The sequence below is a fragment of the Calliphora vicina genome, chromosome 1 (genome assembly GCF_958450345.1).
Source record: "Calliphora vicina chromosome 1, idCalVici1.1, whole genome shotgun sequence".
Lineage (NCBI taxonomy): Eukaryota > Metazoa > Arthropoda > Insecta > Diptera > Calliphoridae > Calliphora > Calliphora vicina.
Genome location: NC_088780.1, coordinates 162,114,614 through 162,135,024, shown reverse-complemented (window position 1 = coordinate 162,135,024; position 20,411 = coordinate 162,114,614). Strand labels below are relative to the sequence as shown.

At 28.5% G+C, this 20,411-nt stretch overlaps 1 protein-coding gene across 3 annotated transcripts; it reads right to left on the bottom strand.

The window, feature by feature from the left end:
* Window positions 1-8,087: 8,087 nt before the first annotated feature.
* FBXO11 (F-box protein 11) lies at window positions 8,088-16,731 on the bottom strand. Of its 3 annotated transcripts, none has more exons than XM_065516452.1 (8): window positions 16,594-16,731; window positions 13,479-13,943; window positions 12,904-13,401; window positions 10,942-12,617; window positions 10,697-10,877; window positions 10,284-10,624; window positions 9,485-10,218; window positions 8,088-8,351 (listed from the first exon to the last, which is right to left on the bottom strand). In XM_065516452.1, exons 2-8 carry the CDS (start codon window positions 13,570-13,572, stop codon window positions 8,222-8,224), a joined length of 3,654 nt encoding a protein of 1,217 aa, XP_065372524.1. In that variant the 5' UTR covers window positions 13,573-13,943; window positions 16,594-16,731; the 3' UTR covers window positions 8,088-8,221. The 3 variants fall into 3 exon arrangements, with proteins under 3 accessions (XP_065372524.1, XP_065372526.1, XP_065372523.1); XM_065516454.1 differs by lacking the exon at window positions 16,594-16,731 and adding an exon at window positions 14,042-14,125; XM_065516451.1 differs by lacking the exon at window positions 16,594-16,731 and having other exon boundaries at window positions 13,479-13,994.
* Window positions 16,732-20,411: the final 3,680 nt, after the last annotated feature.

Sequence of the window (20,411 nt, the reverse complement as noted above, 5' to 3'; positions counted from 1 at the left end):
TGAAGTTGGTGGCAGCAGAACACAGTGATGCCGGACTCTATTTATTTCAAGTCAATCAGAAAATTATAAAACATAAATTCCCAAAAGATATATATAACGGTTTTTTAATGCAAAGTAAATAAATTTTGGAACTCATTAAAAATTATCTTATGAAAGATATTGCAAAAATAAGCTATTAATGAAAAATAAAATTAAAAAACCTGTTTATGTATTTTAATTATAATAATATTTGCATTTTATATCCAAGAAAATCCTAGACAAAGGAGTAGAGAAATCCTTTGAGTTGCATCATCAGGGAAGATTAAAAATCAATAACAAAAAACATATTTAAGAAAATTTTTTTTAAATTAATGTTTTTATAAAACGTCACAGTAACGGAAGAAATGAAAATTAACATGATGATATAATCCAAAAATTTCAGGTAAGAAATGGATTTTTTTTAATTTAGTTAAATTAACATAGAAAAAAATATCATTAAGAAATGTTTTATATAATTTTATCCCAAAAAATATTTTAAATATCACCAAATATTTTGTATCCTTTTAAGCCTTTGAATCTGGCAACCTTAGCAGAATAAGTATCATTCGCTATGTTGCCACTGTGTTTGAATATGTGAAGGGTTGTATTCTACTGAAACGTTTTGCAACACTGAATTTTATTTTACACAGTGAGAAATGATGAAGAAATTTTGATTGATTTAAATTTTGCTGGTTTTAAGGATAAGTTTAAAGTTCTTAACACTTAACCTTTTATGCCTAATCTTGCAACATTATTAAGGCTACTAGAGCTTTTAAAAAAAATATGTCCGTTATATGGTTATTTCTTGTAAAATTAAAATATCCGTAGCAATTATTGTATACCCTTTAACACGAATGGCAAGGTAGTATTCCTTGTATAATTTCTACAATATTCAAGAAAACTTTAAAACGTCTAATGCTGGAGCCCAATTCTCGCACTCGCATATGAGTGAATAATTATTCGAACGTGCGAGTTTTTTTTCATTTTTGGGATTCCCTCATTCGATATCGAATAAAATGTATAGAATTTATATTGGAAAGCGCACTCTGGCTGTACTCAAAATTAAAACCCCATTTAACTAGAAGAAATAAATTTGAGCTATGGTTTCACCGGCAAAGTTTCTTAGAATGACGCATAGAACAAGAATAGCGACGCGCCTTTGTTGCAAAAAATTTAACCCACATAAAATACAACAATAAAAACAACTCTTCAAACAATTGATGTAAATTAGAATTAAAATATTCAACACTTTCATTTATATTCTCACTATCATAAACACCAGAAAAGTCCATGGATTCCATCCATCTCTATATAGAAATATATCCAACAGTAATCAATAGAAACGTTATACGATATAAATATTGCTGAGTGGTACGAATATAGAGCTAGGGGTCGATTCTGGTTCTGTGAAACGGTGAAATGAAAAGTTTTTTCATATTTTCATAGAGTTTCTGATTCTCGTTTAGTGAAAAAATGATAAATAAATTCAAATGTTTTCATATGAAAAGAACAAGTTGAACAAAACAAATTTAAAGAACGGGAATAGCAATTTGTGTAATTGTGAAATGATAATATGAAAAGTTTTTATGAAAACGAAAATTAAAAGTTTTTTCATTTCACCGTTTCACAGAATCAGAATCGACCCCCTGGTAACTGAAATCGATGCCGGTGACAAGATAAACATAAGCGAACTCAAATGCTGTTGTGGATAAAAATGTGTGGGTAAGGAATTATGTACAACACAACGCAAAACATTCCGAACAATAGAACTACAAATAAGTTGATTTAAAAATCACCCATCACAAGTTTATTATTATATTTAGATGAAAAATTGCAAGTACCTGCTCACAACATGAAAATTTACCATTAGGAACATTATCAACTAAAATAACGTTCACAAAGAAAGATCCAACACAAAACATTTTTTAAGTTTTGTAACAGAGTGGTTACAATTAAACATTTAAATTAAATGTTTGAATAAAAATTTACTTTGTGTGCTTGTTTTGCTCTGCGGAAGAAGCTATTCAAAATTCTTAAAATTCCTAAAATTCTTAATTCCAAACGAAAGAATCAAATTTGTCCAATATTTAGAGATAAAATTTAATACAATTTGGTGAAAAAAAAAGTTTTTTTTTTGTATGAAAAATATCTCAGATTATGTGAGCAGATTTTAAATAGTAACAAAACCAAGACTATACCCAATTTATTGATGTACCAATTTTGTTTATATGTTATTTGGTGGCTTTTTAAATTTGATTTCAACAACGGACGTGGCTAAATCGACTCCGCTATTTAAAACGATCCAGAATATACATATATATTATGGCGTCCCAAATGTAAATGTGAAAATTACAAAAGGAAAGGAACTTATACAACTCATGGTAAAATTACGATACCGCTTAAAATTATGTACCGCCACAAGGTGAAAAGAAAAATACAGTCCACCCAGACTCTACTATCCACATCAACACATGAAAATCTAAAAAAACTTGAAATACAAAATCGCAACTCGTCTTTGACGCAGTTGGAACGATTTGTGGAACAATTACTTTGTAGCAATTGTATTTTTTGACTTAACATAGAACAGTTCCATAATAAAACTCCAAAAATTAAAAAATAATGAGGTATGTGATGAAAAACGATTATTTTCAAAACTGAAATCAATTTCCAGATGTGATGAATTTCGATAGATTTCATATTGCATTGTTATTTCATTCTGTATCACTTTTATAGCAAAAAAACAACAAAATAAGCAACTCCGCATTTGTTTACCTTAATTAATGTGAAAATTTAATTTCGATAAGTCCCCTTTCAAAGAAATTGGAATTTGAAACTAATATGATAAAACGATTCAAACAAACACATCACACCTTTTGTCGTTTTGAAATCGTTTTTACATCTAAATTGTTTTTTATCACATACCTGAATAATTTAAATAAATTCAAATACATTTTCTTATTTTATATGTTTTATTTTTATTATAATTATATTATTTATTTAATTATTAGTTAGTAATAGTAGTTCTTTTTGTTGTTGTTATATGTGAGCTCTTAAATAACTAAAATGACACAATTAAGTTTCTGGTTGTTGTTTGTTTTTCTTAATTTTTTTTTTTTGCATTAAAGTGCAACTTTTAAACATATTTTTTATATATTTCATTTAATATCATTTGATTTCAATTTAATTTCTTTTAAATATTTAGCTGCAATGAATTCAAAATTATTAATTCAGTTAGAGGTTTTTTTTATTTTCTTTCAGATATTGTGGAATATTGTTACAAATTGTTGGGTTTTTTTTCCTTAAAGTCTTATAAAATACTTTTGTTTTGTATTAAAACTGTGATTTTGTTTAAGTTTTAATAAAACTACTAGACTAAATTGTAATGACTACACTTATCATCCATTCATACATATAAAAAACATTTATTTTTATTATTTTATTTAAGGGTAAAATGTATATATTATTTATGTACGAGCCCCTAAACACTATTAATTCGTACACCAAGCATTTCTTTGACAAATCAACATTCAAAACTACATATTTTAGAAAATATTATGACTGTACCTCAACAGTTATATTTTCTGAAAAAATTATAAAAGAAAACTCAAATATTTTCTGAAAAGTTGTTTTTAAATATGTATGTATGTAGTTTTGAATATAGATTTGTCAAACAAATTCTTGGAGAACAAAATAATAGTGGTTAGCGCTTGTATATATATAAAAAAATTCAAACAATAAAAAAAAACCTTAAAAATTAGGTGTAGTTTACTAAAATTAAAGGATTTCCAATTTGTTTTAAAATTAAAAATAAACTAAAATATTTGTTTGTAAATCATTATTTTATATTTCATAGTATATTTTCGTTATTATTGCTTGTTAATTTTGTTGATTTTTCTATATCAACGTTTTAGTTTTTTTTTATTTTATTTTAATAAAATTTTTCACTGGGATTTTGGTGTCTTGATTATTTATTATTACAATTATTGTTTAAATTTTAGACAAATCGCACTTAATCGACAAGAGGGTATTAACTCAAAATTTTGAAAATTTCACTTTTTTCAAGAAATCAACTAACAACATCAATATCTATCTACTGTATAAATTTCAACGTATTCCGATTACTCTCTCATCTCGAAAACAACATTTGAGACCATTTTCGTGATAATGTAGTGACTACTTTTATACAACAAAAAGGTATTATTTTGAGTTAATACAAAAGTTGAAATAGAAATGCATCGTATATTTTCATAAAAAAGGTATTATTTTGAGTTGAGCCTTTATTCCAGTTAAAAATAATCAAATTGTTTTATTTATATTTGGTTGTATTTTGAGTTGATACTGTTTTGTTGATAAAATTTGTTTTACTTTATGATTTTAATTCGAAATGTGACTCTTTTTATAATAAAATTTTTCACATTTTTTCAGAAAAATGGTATTAACTCAAAAAACAGATTTTGTTTGCAATAATTGGAAAAATTTTAAAGAAAAACAATGTAATTATATTTTTAAATGGAATTTACATACTATGATGTATTCAGATTTTCAAATTCTCTTAAAATGTAACCACAAACAGTTTTTATCCTCTACTGAACATTTTAAAATTTTGAGTTAATACCCTCTTGTTGATCAAGTGCGAAATATTATTATATATTTATTATTATTTTTTTTTTCTTTCAATTTAAGAATTAAAGAACTATACAAAAACATTAATGTGGAAATCTTAATTGCACATAGATACATTGATAAAAAGGGAATTATCGTTAGTGTTATGGTTTTAGTTATATACAAAAGTTTGATTTTTTTACAAAAAGATACTGGTTGTTTCAAATATAGGGAAATAACCAACAGAAAATACTACCAGAGGCGAAGAAGGTTTGTCAAAAACCAATATAATAATAAAAAATAGAGCATTTCAAAATGTAAGTCTTCTATATCCTCGCCTCTAAATAGTCATTATAGGGGAATACTAGGTATTTACACGACAAGTTTAGACCAGGCCCAGCTCTAGCCGCTTGTCGTTCTAGATCTTGTATTTGTAAATAAAAGCTACATTTTTCTCTCAGTGTAGATTATAAAAAAGTTTATTTAATAAAAAAATAATAATAATAATGCTTTGACAAGTTTGATAGAGAACATTAAAGCTTGTTTAAATTTAAAGAAACGTTTAAACCTTGGTTAAAATTTTATTATAATTGGCACATTTAATTAGAATTTTGGATAGTTTAAAGCTTTTAATACTTTTGAAGGTTTTCTGTTTAATACAAATAATAAAAGTTAACGAGTTAATTTATATTTTAACCAATAAAGTTTAAACGTTTCGAATATTGTTAAAATAAATTTCTGTAAAAACTCAACAAATAAAAAAATACATAAAATTAAACAATTTTAAAAGTAATTTATAAAAGACAATAATCAAATTTTGTTAATATTAAGTATCAAACAATATCAATACATATACATATTTTTCTATAGAAATAATATTCCTGCCTTTTGTGCGCAAGGCAAGTTATTAAAAGCTGCTTGTTTTCAATAAAAATCTATTTAATAACAAAATTCTTAAATTTGTTACAACTGCCTGTTTTTATAAATAACGAAAACAATTTTGTTTTCATTTTTATTAAAAGAATTATTTCAAACTGAAATCTTTGAAAATTTTAAATTTAAAAAATTTTGTGATTTATAAAAACCAAATTTATTTTATTCGTTAAATGAAATTCTTCAATTTTATAAAAACAGGCTGTAAATGAGTTTCGAAAATTTTCGAAATTAATATATGTATTTTGAATTTTCCATAAAAATTAATATATTTTTAATTTTATAAAAACAGGCGTTAAATTTCAGCAGATTTAAACAAATTTTTATGGCAAAATTTTAAAAATGAATAAAATGAAATTGTATTATTATATTATTAGAAAAATGGCGATGGCAAATTTATTAATTTTGAATAGAAAATTATTAAAATTTTGAATAGAAAAACTTTAACATTTTCTATTAAAAATGTTATGAATTTTGAAAAGATTTATTTTCAAAATTTTGGAAAATTTTAAAACTTTAAATATTTTAAATATATTAATATTATATATTATAATATTCTTTTTATTTGAAATTTTGGAAATATTTTTTCATAATTTGGAGAACAAAAAAATTTTATAATAGAAACTTTAAACATTTTTAATAAAGAACTTTTAAAATTTCGAATTTCTAAAAAAAATACAAAATTTCGATGCAAAATTTATTAAATTTAAAAGATTTTTTTAAAAATTTTGAAAAAATGGAAACGTTTTTTTTTTAAATTCAAAACTTTTAAAAGTCTTTATTAAAAATTTCAATTATGAATATTTCATAATAATACTAACCATTTATAATACGTGAAATATTGTAGTATATAAAATAAATATATTAAAAGTATTAAAATTGTCAAGATTTATTAATTAAAATAAATAAATTCAATATTGAATAAAAATAAATTTTTTAAAATTTAAAAAGTTTTTAAAAAATTATTCAAATTCTTATTTTTTTATTTATGAAAAAAATATTCAAATTCTTATTATTTTTTGGTTTAAAAAATAATTTGATTAATTTTTTAAAAACTAATATACTCAAATTATTTATTTTAATTAATAAATTTAGAAAATTTAAAATTTTGAATTTTTAAAAAAAGTTTATTCAATTTTTAAAGTACATATTTAGTCAAAATTAAAAAAAGTTTTTATTGAATTATTTTTTAATGGTTTTAAAATGGTAAACATTTTTAATATAAATTTAGAAATCAATATTTTTAATTTTTAAAATTTTAATATTTTTAATACATGTATTTATATTATATACTATAATATTACTTGTATTAGAAATTTGTATTAAAAAAATATTCAATTTTATTTTAAAATTTAAATTTAAAAAATAAATTTTTTAAAATTGGAATAAAAAACTTTTAAGATTTCAAATTTCTTAAAAACTGTAAAAATATTATTAAATTTTTAATAGATTTATTTAAAAATTTTGGAAAAGAATTTAAATATTATTTTTTAACTTTTCAAAATTCCTGCTTAAATTGTAAACATTTCCAATTTAAAATATAAATTTTGAATAGATTTCAATTTATTTTAATATTTGGAAATATTTTTAAAAGAAAATTAAGAAAATTAAATATAATGAAAGTGAAAAAATTGTTTAGAAAAATCGAAATTAATTAACTAACATTCTACAGTAGGATTATTAAAATAAATTTTCAATAGATTTGAAATTTAAAAAAGACGAAAAATGTAACATAAACATTACAAATAATAGAAAATACAACCACTTCAGCACTAATTAATGTAAAGAATGTCCTAATTAAAAACATAAACCTTATATTTTCTCTAAAAACCTTTACCTCTAATCTTTCATATATAAAAAATACTGACATGTTAAGATAAAATCTAAAGAATCTGGGGAGCTACTTCCCAAATTGTTACGAAAGATCTCTCTTCTTTGAATTACAATTCATATGAAATGGAATTTTTGCATTTGCTCCCTCTTACAACTCCAAAAAGAAATTTTACTCAATTTTTTTAATATTTCTTCCTACATATTTTGTGATTTTTGTGTAAAATGTCTGTGATTAAAAACATTACTGGCTATAGTAAAGAGAGTTGTACCATTTTTAACATAAAATTTCCTCTTTCTTTCAATGGTATATTTTTTTGTAAGTATTTATACGATGTATAAATTTCAATCAATTGTAGTTAAGCGACAAACAAAAAAATGTAAAGAAAATATTACTAAATTTACGTGTAATTTGTGTGAAGATATAGAGAGTATATATAAGTATTGGAGGCTAAATATTTTATAAAGTGTATGTTTTGTTTTCTATGATTAAATTAAATTGTATTAATATTGTATAATGTATATAGTATTAGTAATTGTAGAAATTATTTATAATTAATATGTATATTTATATATAGATATATATATATGTATACGGTAATATTAATATTATGATTTAATTAATTTTTAAATTTTTTGTTTATAAAGTTAATTGCATTAAAAGTTTTTTTTTAATTTTTTTTTTTTTTGTTTTTTCGTGTGTTTTTGTTTTTTTATGGTTAATTTCTTTGTTGTTAGCACAACAAAAACTCGTACCTTCTTCATTGGATTTGTTAGAATTCGAATTGTATCGCTTAAGAGTATGAGTGAAGAGGAATACTTACAGTTAAAGTTCTAGTTAATTTACCATAAGTGTATGAGATTCCATAGGAGCTGCTGAATCATATAGGGTATCAGTATCTTGAGTGGGCTCACCCTGTAGTTGACACTGATTTGATAAGGTGCCGGCACCACAATCACAGAAGAAACTACAAAAGAAAGGAGATTTCGAGAAAAAAATTAAAAGGTATAAATATATGGCCTCGAAATTTCTAATTCGAAATCAAATTCACAATCTAAATTCCTTAAATTGACACTAAATTTTAAAATTAAAACAAAATTTTCCCAATTTCAAATCTAAATGTTAAAATTCGGTATTTCGAACACAAATTTTTTATTCGAATCAAATTTTCAAATTCTTTGTTTCGTAAAAAATTTACGAATTCTAATTAGTTTTTCGATTTAATGTATAGAATTTTATATCAAATAATTAATTTCTATAAAAATTTCTAATACGAAACTCCTTAAATTAACTCTAAAATTTTAAATTGTATTTCATTCGTATCAATATTAACCATTTCGCATTAAAATTTTCTAATTAGAATCAAACATCTTATTTTCGAACCAAAATTCCTAATTTCGAATGTAAATCCTTAATTTGTATTCTAAATAAGCATATCCCAATACAAATTTTATATTTGAACCAACTTTTGAATATTAATTTTTAATTTCAATCTCGAATTTAATTTTGATTAAAATTATCTAAATTCTCAAAGTATATCAAATTAGAGTTTTATTCCCAATTTCGAATAAAAATTTTTTGAATTCGAAGACGAGTTCTCAATTTTAAATCATTATTTCAATTTTAAATTAAACTTTTCAACAAATTCGAATAAAATTTTTTTTTCAATTTAGATTATAATTTCGAATAAAAATTATTTTCCATTTTTTTGAAACGAATAATTTTGATTTTGAAAAATTATAATTTCAAAACAAAATTAACGATTTATAAATATTTTCGAATCATAATATTGAATAATAATTCGAATTTCGAATGAAGTTCATAATTTCTAACCAACATTTTAAATTTAGAACTAAACTTCCTAATTTCGAATAAAAAATTTTATGTTCAAATCCAAAACCTTAATTTCTATAACTTGAAATTAGACTTTCACTCAAATTGCTAAAAACAAAATAAAAAAATTTGCTACAAAATCAAAATTAAATAAAAAAATCCACATCTTTTATTATTAACATTTTACCACTATTTTTTCACATTTAAAATAACCACAATAGCATATCTGCAACAAATTTTAATCCGAAAAATTATACTTTCACTTACCGATCATGTCTTATAAATTCGACATCATGACCTGCATGACAATTTTTAATACAATTAACACAGATCGCATTACGATCGGTCGTGTTGCACGTCTGACAGCGATAGAAATCATGCATGGGGAACGATGTATAACTGCTAATTTTGTAGAGACATTGACCGCCCGAAACGGCCTTCTCCACCTCATCTTCGTTGTTGAATATTTGATTGCCCCTTGTTATGGGCTGAACACCGCTGGCCAAGCACAAGCCACCAAATTTATTCTTAAATATTTGATTATACTCCAAAGTGGCAGTGGCATTATTAGTTATCTCAACACCAGCCGCTTGGCCATCGTAAATACGATTGCGTCTTAAAATGGGATGTGATTGGGTCGATATTAAAACTCCCGCCTGGGTATTACGAAATATATCGTTCTCCTCCAGAATGCCTTTGCCACCATTGAATATACAAATGCCACCATCACGACCATCGTAGATTTTGTTTCGTTTCAATGTGGGATTTGAATCAGTCTTAATCCAAACGCCGGCCATGGCATTGTCGAATATTTCATTCTGTTCCAATAAGCCCAGACCGCCGTTGTAAACAAGCACACCACCATTTTGACCACCCCAAATTTTATTACCCCGTATGACGGGATTACTGCCAGTACGTATCTGTACACCGGAATACAAATGATTGAAAATATCATTGTCCTCCAGTTTGCCATGACCATTGTCATAGAAATACACGCCAACCTTTAAATACATTTTTAATCATTTATAATTTATTATAACAATTGTGTTTGTGTTTGAGTTTTTACCTGTTTGCCGGAATGTATACGATTTCTTCTTAATACCGGTGTACTACCCGTTGTTATCCATACACCTGCCAAAGTGTTGGAATACACCTCGTTCTCTTCTATTAAACCTTGACCCTTTTCGTGTACATAAATGCCACCATGCTGGCCATGATGGATTTTATTGTGCCTAACAATCGGATCACTATTTGTGCGTATTTGAATGCCCGCCAAAGCATTGCCATAAATGTTATTGTGTTCGATGAGACCACGACCTTCGCCAAATATATAAACACCACCCTGATGGCCATTGTAGATTTCGTTCTTACGTATAGTAGGATTGCTATTAGATGTTATCCAAACACCTTTAAATAAATCATAATTTAAAAATCTCATTGTTCTTACTTTAAATATGGGTGTTTTTTAAATATATTTACCAGCAAAGTTATTGGAGTGTATTCGGTTTTCGATAAATTGCCCCAATCCATTTTCGTGCACATAAATACCACCCGTCTGGCCATGGTGTATTTCACATTTCACCACTGTGGGGTTAGCACCGGCTTTAACCTCAAAACCAGCTATACGATTATTGTGTATATCGTTCTTTTCAAAGTAACCCTAAGAAATTCAAATTGTTATCAATAATTTATAAATTAATAAGAAAGAAAATCTTAAAACTTACCATGCCATTTTCAAATGTAAATATGCCCACATCCCTGCCATGATGTATATGATTTTCACGCATTATAGGACTAGCGAAGTTCTTCACCCAGATGCCAGCCAAGGCGTTGCGACTAATTTCGTTGTGTTCATAAGTGCCCTGAGCATAATCTGTCACATAGAGACCCACATTCTCACAATCACTAATGTCGCAATTGCGTATAATGGGATTTGCATTGACGCCACCAACACACACGGCTGCGCCCACCACCGATGAACTGCGTATGATGCAATTGTCCACGGTGGGCGAACAATTTTCTCCAATGTCAAGGCAGTAGTGTTTGTGATGCGATACAGTGGATGTGACATCGGGCGAAAACTTGAGAGTCAAGTAGCCGACATAAGCGTATTTGGCACCCTCGACAAACATGACGGTGGAACCAGCTTCACGTTCAAGTACCACTGCTTCGGCTACATTGCCAGGAGCTGCACCGATTAACGCCACATCCGAATCAATGAAGAGATATTCTCCTTTGTAATGGCCAGCATGTAAAAATATCAAGGGACCCGGATGATCGAGCGGCGGAACAGCATCTTCGTACATGTTGGACAAAGCATTGACACTAGCTCCTCCAGCCGAGGGATTCGAAAGTCCAGCATTGATCACAGCACTTGAAGTAGAGGCTGCCCCCACTGAAGCAGCTCTCTCCTCGGGATAATCTAAAGCGGCCTGTATGGTATCAAAGAACACTATGGAACGTCCGGGGTATTTTTTATTTTGATAGCCCGGCCTAACATGTACACCACGATACAGTTGGCGGAAACTCTCCTTCCAGGCATTGGCATATTCCGAATCTTCAGGTTTCTCAAAGACAAACTTGGAAATCTCGGGATTGAAAAGGGGCAAATCGTATTCAAAGACCGACTGATACAAACGTCTCCACAGCTCGGTGTCGTTGGAAATTGTGTTGAAACGTTTGCAGACTTGAGCCAAATGACACAGATCCTGTTCCAGTAGGTAGGAGAATATTACCAATAAAACTTCATCGGGTAATTCGTACTGCAAATATTGAGCTGCCGAAGGACCATTGAAGGAGTTGGACATACTAGGAGGTGACATTAGAGCCGTATCTACACTAATCGCATACAGACGCCTCGATCTCTTGCGTGCCGGCAACATAAAACTATTGGTATCAGAGCCTCCAATGGGGAGAGCACTGCAATGCTGTTGTGGTATGGAACTGTGTACGGTTGGCGGGTGTGTTACAGGTGCACCTGTTGTGTGAGCATTATTCACCGGAAACGAGGCATTAGTGCAGGGTGCATGTATAACAGCTGCTGTCTGATTGTTAGAGGAGGATGATGATGACGATGAGCCCGATGGTAAATTATTATTTGTTAAATTTGAGCCAGATGATGGGCCCACAATCACTCCAGTTGAAATGCTCATGGAGCATGATGTGTTATTGGCCGATGAGGAGGACGATGCTGAGGTGGAGGAGGAGGGTGTAGAGGAAGAAATGTTTGAGGACAATACTGATGTCGACCATTGATCGTGATTACTGTTGGCAGGCAATTTACTTCGTAAATCGTATGGCGGTTGATGTACACAAGAAGATGATGACGATGATGAATTTAATGGCGAAGAAGAAGCAGCCGGATTTCCACCGCTGCCCAGTAGTGATGAGGAAGAAAATGCTAAAAATGTAAAATGCATAAATAAATATTGATGGGAATCAAATTCAAAAAAGGAAAAATTAAAATAGTTTAAACAAATTCTTATAAAATGTTAGTTTCAAGAAAAGTAAAAAAGTATTTAGGTATTATTATTTTAAAAGTTGGCTACCACGATTCTAAATGGTTGATTTTATCAGGAAAATTTTTAGAACTTGTTCAAGAACCATTTCAGATTATTTAATGGCTACCTGATTAATTTTTTTAATTTAAAAAAAATTAAATCTCTTGTTGTTAAACAAATTCTTACCACTACCAGAAGGTCCGGCTTCGTTATCATTTATGTGCATACCAACATACTCCGGTGAAGAGGGGGTATTGAATGATGGCATTTGATTACATGCCGAGGCATTCGCTGAGCTCGAACCCAATTGAGCCAGGGCTGTGTTTGAAGACGACGACGATGAATGTGAACATGAAGCACCCGACTGTGATTTCGAACACGATGGTCCGGCTGCATCATACATATCGACTGAGGAAGACGATGCTAAAGACTGTTTCAGGGATAATAAAACGCCAACACTACTGGATGTACATGACGAAGATGACGATGCGGAAGTTGAAGACGATGTTGACGATGCTGCATTTGTGTTTGTATTTGCCGATGAGGCGACAGAAGCGGAAGCTATGGCAGAAGATGTAGATGCAGCTGACGTAGACATGGCCGAGTGATTTTGCATTAAATTTGCATTTAATTGTGATGCTGACGTTGAAGCCGAATTTTGGAGCATGGGATCCATAATGTTTCCTTAAAAATTAAAATCAGACACACAAATATGTAAGTCATTCATATTGGTTTTATTTCACAAATATTAATTGGCTTACCCGTTGGACGATTTGGTAATGCAATACGATTGGCACCCTTTCGTCTGGAACGTCGCACATAGGAGCGCGATGATGTAAAAGAGGCACTAGGCATTTTGCCCAAGTTGGATTTTGTGTTTGTGTGCGTGTATTTGTTCCTCTTTTACTGTGTTGTTATTGTTTCTAGTTGTTTTTGTTCTGTATTTGCTAAAATTTTATGCAAAATTGTTGTATGTTCGTCGTTGTTGTGGTTGTTGTAGCCTTTGTGTGGTAGTATATGTGTTTGTTTCCTTTAGATTTCAATAAATTTACACTTATACACAAATTCAATCAACCATCCGCGATATTCAACCCTTCTTCTTCTTCTGCTTCTCTGCACACAAAACGACGAACAATTTTTTTGTTCACAATCTTTAATGTTGAATTATTTATTCATGTTTAAAATTGCTCTATTTTTCACGGTCGCTGTATTAAACACCAAAATATCTGCAACAAATATAAAACAAATGTTTTGTTATTATTACAAATGTAAACTTTTGTTTTATTAATTTTCTATTGTTTTTATTTTAAATTAAATTTATCACTTTTTAGTGCATTTTAAAAACACATTTCCCCAGCTGCACGGATAACAAAAGGAACGCCATTTTCATTTTCCCGTCGGTCATAGCTGAGATACCATTGAAAAAGGGATTATGTATTGTGCGGGGACATTAAAAAAGGGATTTTTAAATGTGGGCATTATAGTGTATTGCACAAAAGAAATGTATGAAGAAACCTAAGGAGTTTTACTTTTTTTATTATAACTTCTAATCTTTGAGTATTCAGGAAATCAACTTATATACAGTATCGGCCAGAACTAAAGCACTGAGTTCTCCTTACTACAATACGCCTTAATAACAATGAGAAGCTTGATTCCAAGGTGTAGTTACAAACACAGCTGATTAGTATTTATTTGTTTATGTCAAAAAATATTTATTTTTAAATTAAAAATAATAAAATTTTGCAAATAATTCAACTTAAAAATATAAAATTGTGTATTAAATAAACTCAGGTGAGTAGCTGTGACATAGAATCCTCCATAAAACCAATGTAATTGGTCGATTCGATTTCAATTATTTTTATTTTTTTATTTATATCGTAATTAACTCATTTTTTTACCAAAAATTATTATTATTATATACATTTTTTGTTATAAATTTGTTCATTTACATTGGATAGCTATTATTTCTAAGACTATTTTGTATTTTATTGTTTTAATTGTACCATTTGGCCTATAATAGGCTAGGTTATTGGCGATCTAATTAAATTTAACAAGTAAGAGTGCTATATTCGGCTGTGCCGAATCTTATATACCCTTCACCAAATTATACTTCAAAATTTTAAATATTTTTAGGTAAACAAAATTAAATTTTTTTTCCAGTTGTTTTTTGATTTTTTTCAAAAAAAAAATTTTTCCATTGTTATTTTAAATTTTTTTTTTAAATTTAAAATTTTTTTTTTTAAATTTAAATTTTTTTTTTTAAATTTTAAAATTTTTTTTTTTTTAAATTATAAAATTTTTTTTTGGTTTTTTCAATTTTTTTTATTTTTTTTAAAAATTCGGGTTCAAAATTTTTTTCCCGATTTTGACCCATTGTAGGTCCAACTTACTATGGTCTTATATACGTCGTTGCAAATGTCTTTGAAATATCTATCATTAGATATCCATATTGTCTATATTAATGTCTTAGTAATCCAGATATAGGTAAAAAAATAGGTCAAAAATCGAGGTTGTCTTGGTTTTTTCCTCATATCTCAGCCATTTGTGGACCGATTTTGCTGATTTTAAATAGCAAAATTCTCGAAAGCATCTCTGACAGAATTATTGAAGATTTGGATCCCGAAGATATCTGGGGTCTTCAGAAAACTGATTTCAACAGACAGACAGACAGACAGACGGACAGACAGACAGACGGACATGGCTTAATCGACTCCGCTATCTATAAGGATCCAGAATATATATACTTTATAGGGTCGGAAATGAAAAATGAAGAAATTACAAACGGAATGACAAACTTATATATACCCTTCTCACGAAGCTGAAGGGTATAAAAATAATGAAAATAAATTTCTTTATTTAAAATAAATAACATATTTACAACAAACATTTTTGTACGCGACAAAACTGGCGCATACAAGAGTCTCGGACTAGATTAAAGATAAAATGCAAATTGTTTCTTTAATCTTGTACGAAACTGTGGTAGGAGTAAAACGTTTACGCCAACAACGATAAGTGTGATTTCATTATTTTAAATAAGGCAGTTCTGATATATAATATGTACCATATATCAAATGAAAAATATTTTGAAACACAATTTATAAATTATTGGAGATGTGTACTATTTTATATGAAGACTTTAAAGTCCCATAACTTCTAAATTAAGAGACCGGACAAAATGTTAAATATTAAGTGAGAAAAAGTTATCCGGGTGGAAGCATACTCTTTGTACACTGCCCTTATAAACTAAACTTAGCTGCTTTTATGATTTGTCGTTATGAGATTAAAAGGTGCTTATTGACACCTGCAATTTTATGAAAACCTTAAAATCTATTTTTATACAAAAGCTGGCAACTCTTACCACTATCCTCTTCTTGTTCTTTTTATTATTTCATCCTAATTTTTTCTTTATTGCAATAGAGTTACCATATCACTGCAAGGATTAAAACAAGAACAAATTAATCCAATTGTCAAAGTATTCTTTGTCAGGTGAACTCTTTACCACACACAGAATTAATATTTCATTAAAGAATATTTATTTATGAAAAAATTACTTTAACGAATATTCTCAATTGTGTATTAAAAAATTAGGAATCCAATTAAGTTTTGTCACAAAAAACCTGATTATCTGCAATTAATTATATTTTTTTTGTTGGTGTTTTAACACAAAATTGCCGAATATTTATTTGTATTCGGTCATTCACAATTCCATTGTCCGTCCATCCCTTCCACACAACAATTCGTTTTGTTGAATCTACTTTCGTGAGCTTTGCTTTGTTGTATCTTTTTATTCCTATTTGCTTTTGTGCACATAAAAGAAAAAAATCTTTCTTTTTTCCTTGTATGCCGTAATTTTCATTTATCATCGCACAAACTTACATTTATTTATGATATACATTTATTGTTTATGATTGATTAACACAATTAATTGTTTACATTTGAAATAATTTTCCATTTTATTAATTATTTTTCACAATTGCACAATTTAAACAAAATCTTGGAGACTGAAATAATTGTTTGCTCTCCGACAGTGTGGAAAAATTACACTACACTTCAGGGATGGCAAAGTTGGTACAATTGTACTTTTTTTGGTACACTTAAATACTTAAAAGCTCAACGGTACATCAATGTCTCAGTACATTTTTTTAAATTATATGTAACTTAGAAAATACAGTTAACAATAAATACTAGCTGGACTTGGTCTTTCTAGCAGATTCTAAGTGATTGTTTTGTATTAATTTGCTTCAAAAGCTCACTGTTTTTAGTTATCGGGTCATTTATTTAGAGGATATACAAAATCTGATGTTTAGCTCTTCAAACACTTTTATTTCTGTAATAAAAAAACATTTTTTGGGTTCTTTTGCAATTAATTAATATGTTACAAACTATATGTAATATAAAATATCTAGGAACTAATTTATATCCATAATTCATTATAATCATAAATATCTCCCAAAATAATAATTATTCGATCTTAAATATTCGGATATAATTTTAATATGATAACTCAAACCATATTAAAATTAAATTTTACACCTATGATTACCAAAATTCGATGTCAATTTAGTAAATTTTGAATATGTATAAAGTTTCATAAAAAATTGATTTGGGACAATACAAAGTAAATTAATAAAGTAGCGACAGTACTACAACAAATACAACATTTACAAAAACCACAAGCAATTTTGTTTTTGGTTTAAGGTCTGAGCCAAGGTGCATTTAATAAGGTAGCACAGCTGATTATAGAAATAGCACGCACAAATGTCAAACTACATATATAAAAAATATTCGTCCGTACGCCCGTATGTCAAACTCTATATATAAAAAATAAGTGAATTCGCCTGTATTTATTTCAATTCGCCACTGCTGTCACCTTGTTAAATACGCCTTGGTCTGAGCTGTCAAAGTTGCCTGTTGTTGTTTTTGCTTTTGGGCTTGTTGTATTTTTCGCCACAACAACCACAAGTGAATTGACAGATTAGACCAAAGTAAAAAAAATAGTCAGCTGTTCTACTGAGTCTACTTTATTAATTTACTTTGGGACAATATGTGTCGAAAAAGTATAATTTGAAATACTGTTCGGTACAATTTTTAATTTCATTTGCCATCGCTGCCACACTTGCTCTCTTTCTGCAATATGATAAAAAAAAATCATTCATCTCATGCAGAGTTGCCAAAAATCGTAGTATGGTTACTTTCAATTGTCAGAGCTATTGGAAATAGTAGTAGAAATTAAATAAATAACTTATTCGGATATGTGTAGCTAAAAGTCTAAAAGTCGACTTTTCAAAAAATTGTAAAATGAAGGATCGAAAAGTCGACTTTTTAAAAATCTAAAAACGTCGTAAGGTTGACTATTTATGCTATTTATACTATTAACAGCAATGTTAACTTTTCATTTCAAAAAGTACTGACGAAAAATACAGCAAAATGACAGCAAGTTGCTGAGTGTTGAATGTTGTTAAAAGTTAGCGAAGGAAAATGTCACCTGAAAATCAATACGAAGAGTTTTGTCGAAATACGGCCGCAAATGTTGCGAAAAGTTTGTGAAAATTGGTATTCCAGATTATGCCTTATACGCGCCAGCCGTGACGTCCACATGTCCAAAATTATATTTTAACATTGATGTCATAAAATTGTCTATCCAATAAAGCCATTTTTTACGCCCTGTCTATACCTGATAATTCTTTATCATGCTAAACGTCAAGATAAAAAATTATCAGGTATAGACCCTATTTATTAGTATTATTGTTTCGTTATACTATGTCTACAACCGGCATGAAATGCTTAACCCCCGTCTACAACAGGCATGAAATGCTAAACATTAACACTAACATGATGTTAGTGTTAGGTATAGAGACATCATGTTAGCGTTTTTCTCATGTTTTAACATGGTTGTTAAGCCATGTGTTTTAACAACTCTATTATAACATGAAATGACTTTTAAGCTTGACAGCAGCCATTTAGTTGCTTTTTTTTTCATTTACAATTTTCATTCGACAAACAAACAAATAAAAGCTGTAAAATAAATGTGGAAAATTGTGTAAAAATTGATTGGCTTTGTAATACTATAAAACAAAAAATAAATAAAAATGGATGCTAACGTTGAAGAAACTTTTAAAATCATTGGATTATACGAACAGTTCCCATGTTTTATAGAATTTGCTTCGCTGACAATCAAAAAATAATGAAATATCTTAATATTGTCATGAGTACGATACTCCACCATTAACATATTAATAATTTAACATGAAGTCTTAACATCATGTTTTAACAGCATTTCATGCCTGTTGTAGACGGGGTGTAACATTAACCTAACATGATGTTAGTGTTAGATATGGACATGATGGGTTGGGGTTTTGAAAGGTTTTAACACGATTGTTAAACCATGTGTTTTAATAACTCCTTTCCATAGAGAAACATAGAGCGGAAACTAGAAAAAAACTCAAACAAAAATATTACTCAAATTAATCACACATACGAGTGTTGTTTTTGTTTTCACATAGTTTTTTCTACTAATACATTCTCACCACAAAAGTTTCTGACAACTGAGTTAGGTCTTTGACAGCAGAGTTTCCGCTCTATGTCTATTCTCTATGGTTATGACAAAATTGTTAGTGCTTTTGCTCAGACAACTTTGTCTTGACAACAAATATCATTAATTGTTATAATAAATATTTGTCTAATATAGACAGTGGGTTAAAGAAATAATTTCAACATAAACTGTCAAATATGCTTTTTTTGTTTTATAATATTGTTTTTAAAGAGTCTACAGTAGCAAATATGTATTATTTACACTAAGAAAATTCGAAAAGTCGACTTTTCATAAATTACCACAATTGAAATAGTCGACTACTGAAAAATCTACATGATGTCAAGACAAATTCGTCTGAACAAAAGGACCAACAATTTTGTCATAACCTCATAATACTAATAAATGGAGACTATCAGTCCAATTATGATAAAAAATTCCCCGGGAGTTTTTCCCTTTTCGTTTTTTAACATATAATTTGAATAGGAAAAATGAGAAAAGGGAGAAAACTCCCGGGGAATTTTTTTTTCATAATTGGGCTGTATACCTAATAGTTTTTAATCATGACAAAAATGTTTCATTTACATTTTTCATCAATATTTTTCGAGTCTAAAATTTTAAAAAGCACTAAAATAAATGATAAAGGCAACGCTATTACAAAAAAAACTTGGTAGTACTTTTAATTATTATTTTATACAAATAATGATTGGCAACTCTAAACACAACAATTATGTTTTTTCGGGGTGTTTCGTGGAATTTGCCGTATTATCGTCGGCTCACGTTGAACAAACCCATTTTTTATATTGTTTTTTTTCGTAGTGAGAAATGGCGGGTATTCAAACGCATCAGTCTCATCAGAAATGCACGGTGTGTGTATTGTGTTTGTCGTGAGCCAGATAAGCCGGACTATAAAGTTAACCAATCTGGCATCATTGTATAAACTCCATTTTATATGTTATCAGAATATTGATTGGCAACTCTAAACAGTTGTTTTGGGGTGTTTCGTGGAATTTGGCGTTTTATCGTCAGTTGAACAAAACCATTATTTTTACTGTTTTTTCGTAGTGAGAAATGGCGGGTATTCATATCAATCAGTCTCATAAGAAATGTACGGCGTGTGTGCATTGTGTTTAACGTGAGTCAGATAAGCCGGAGTATAAAGTTG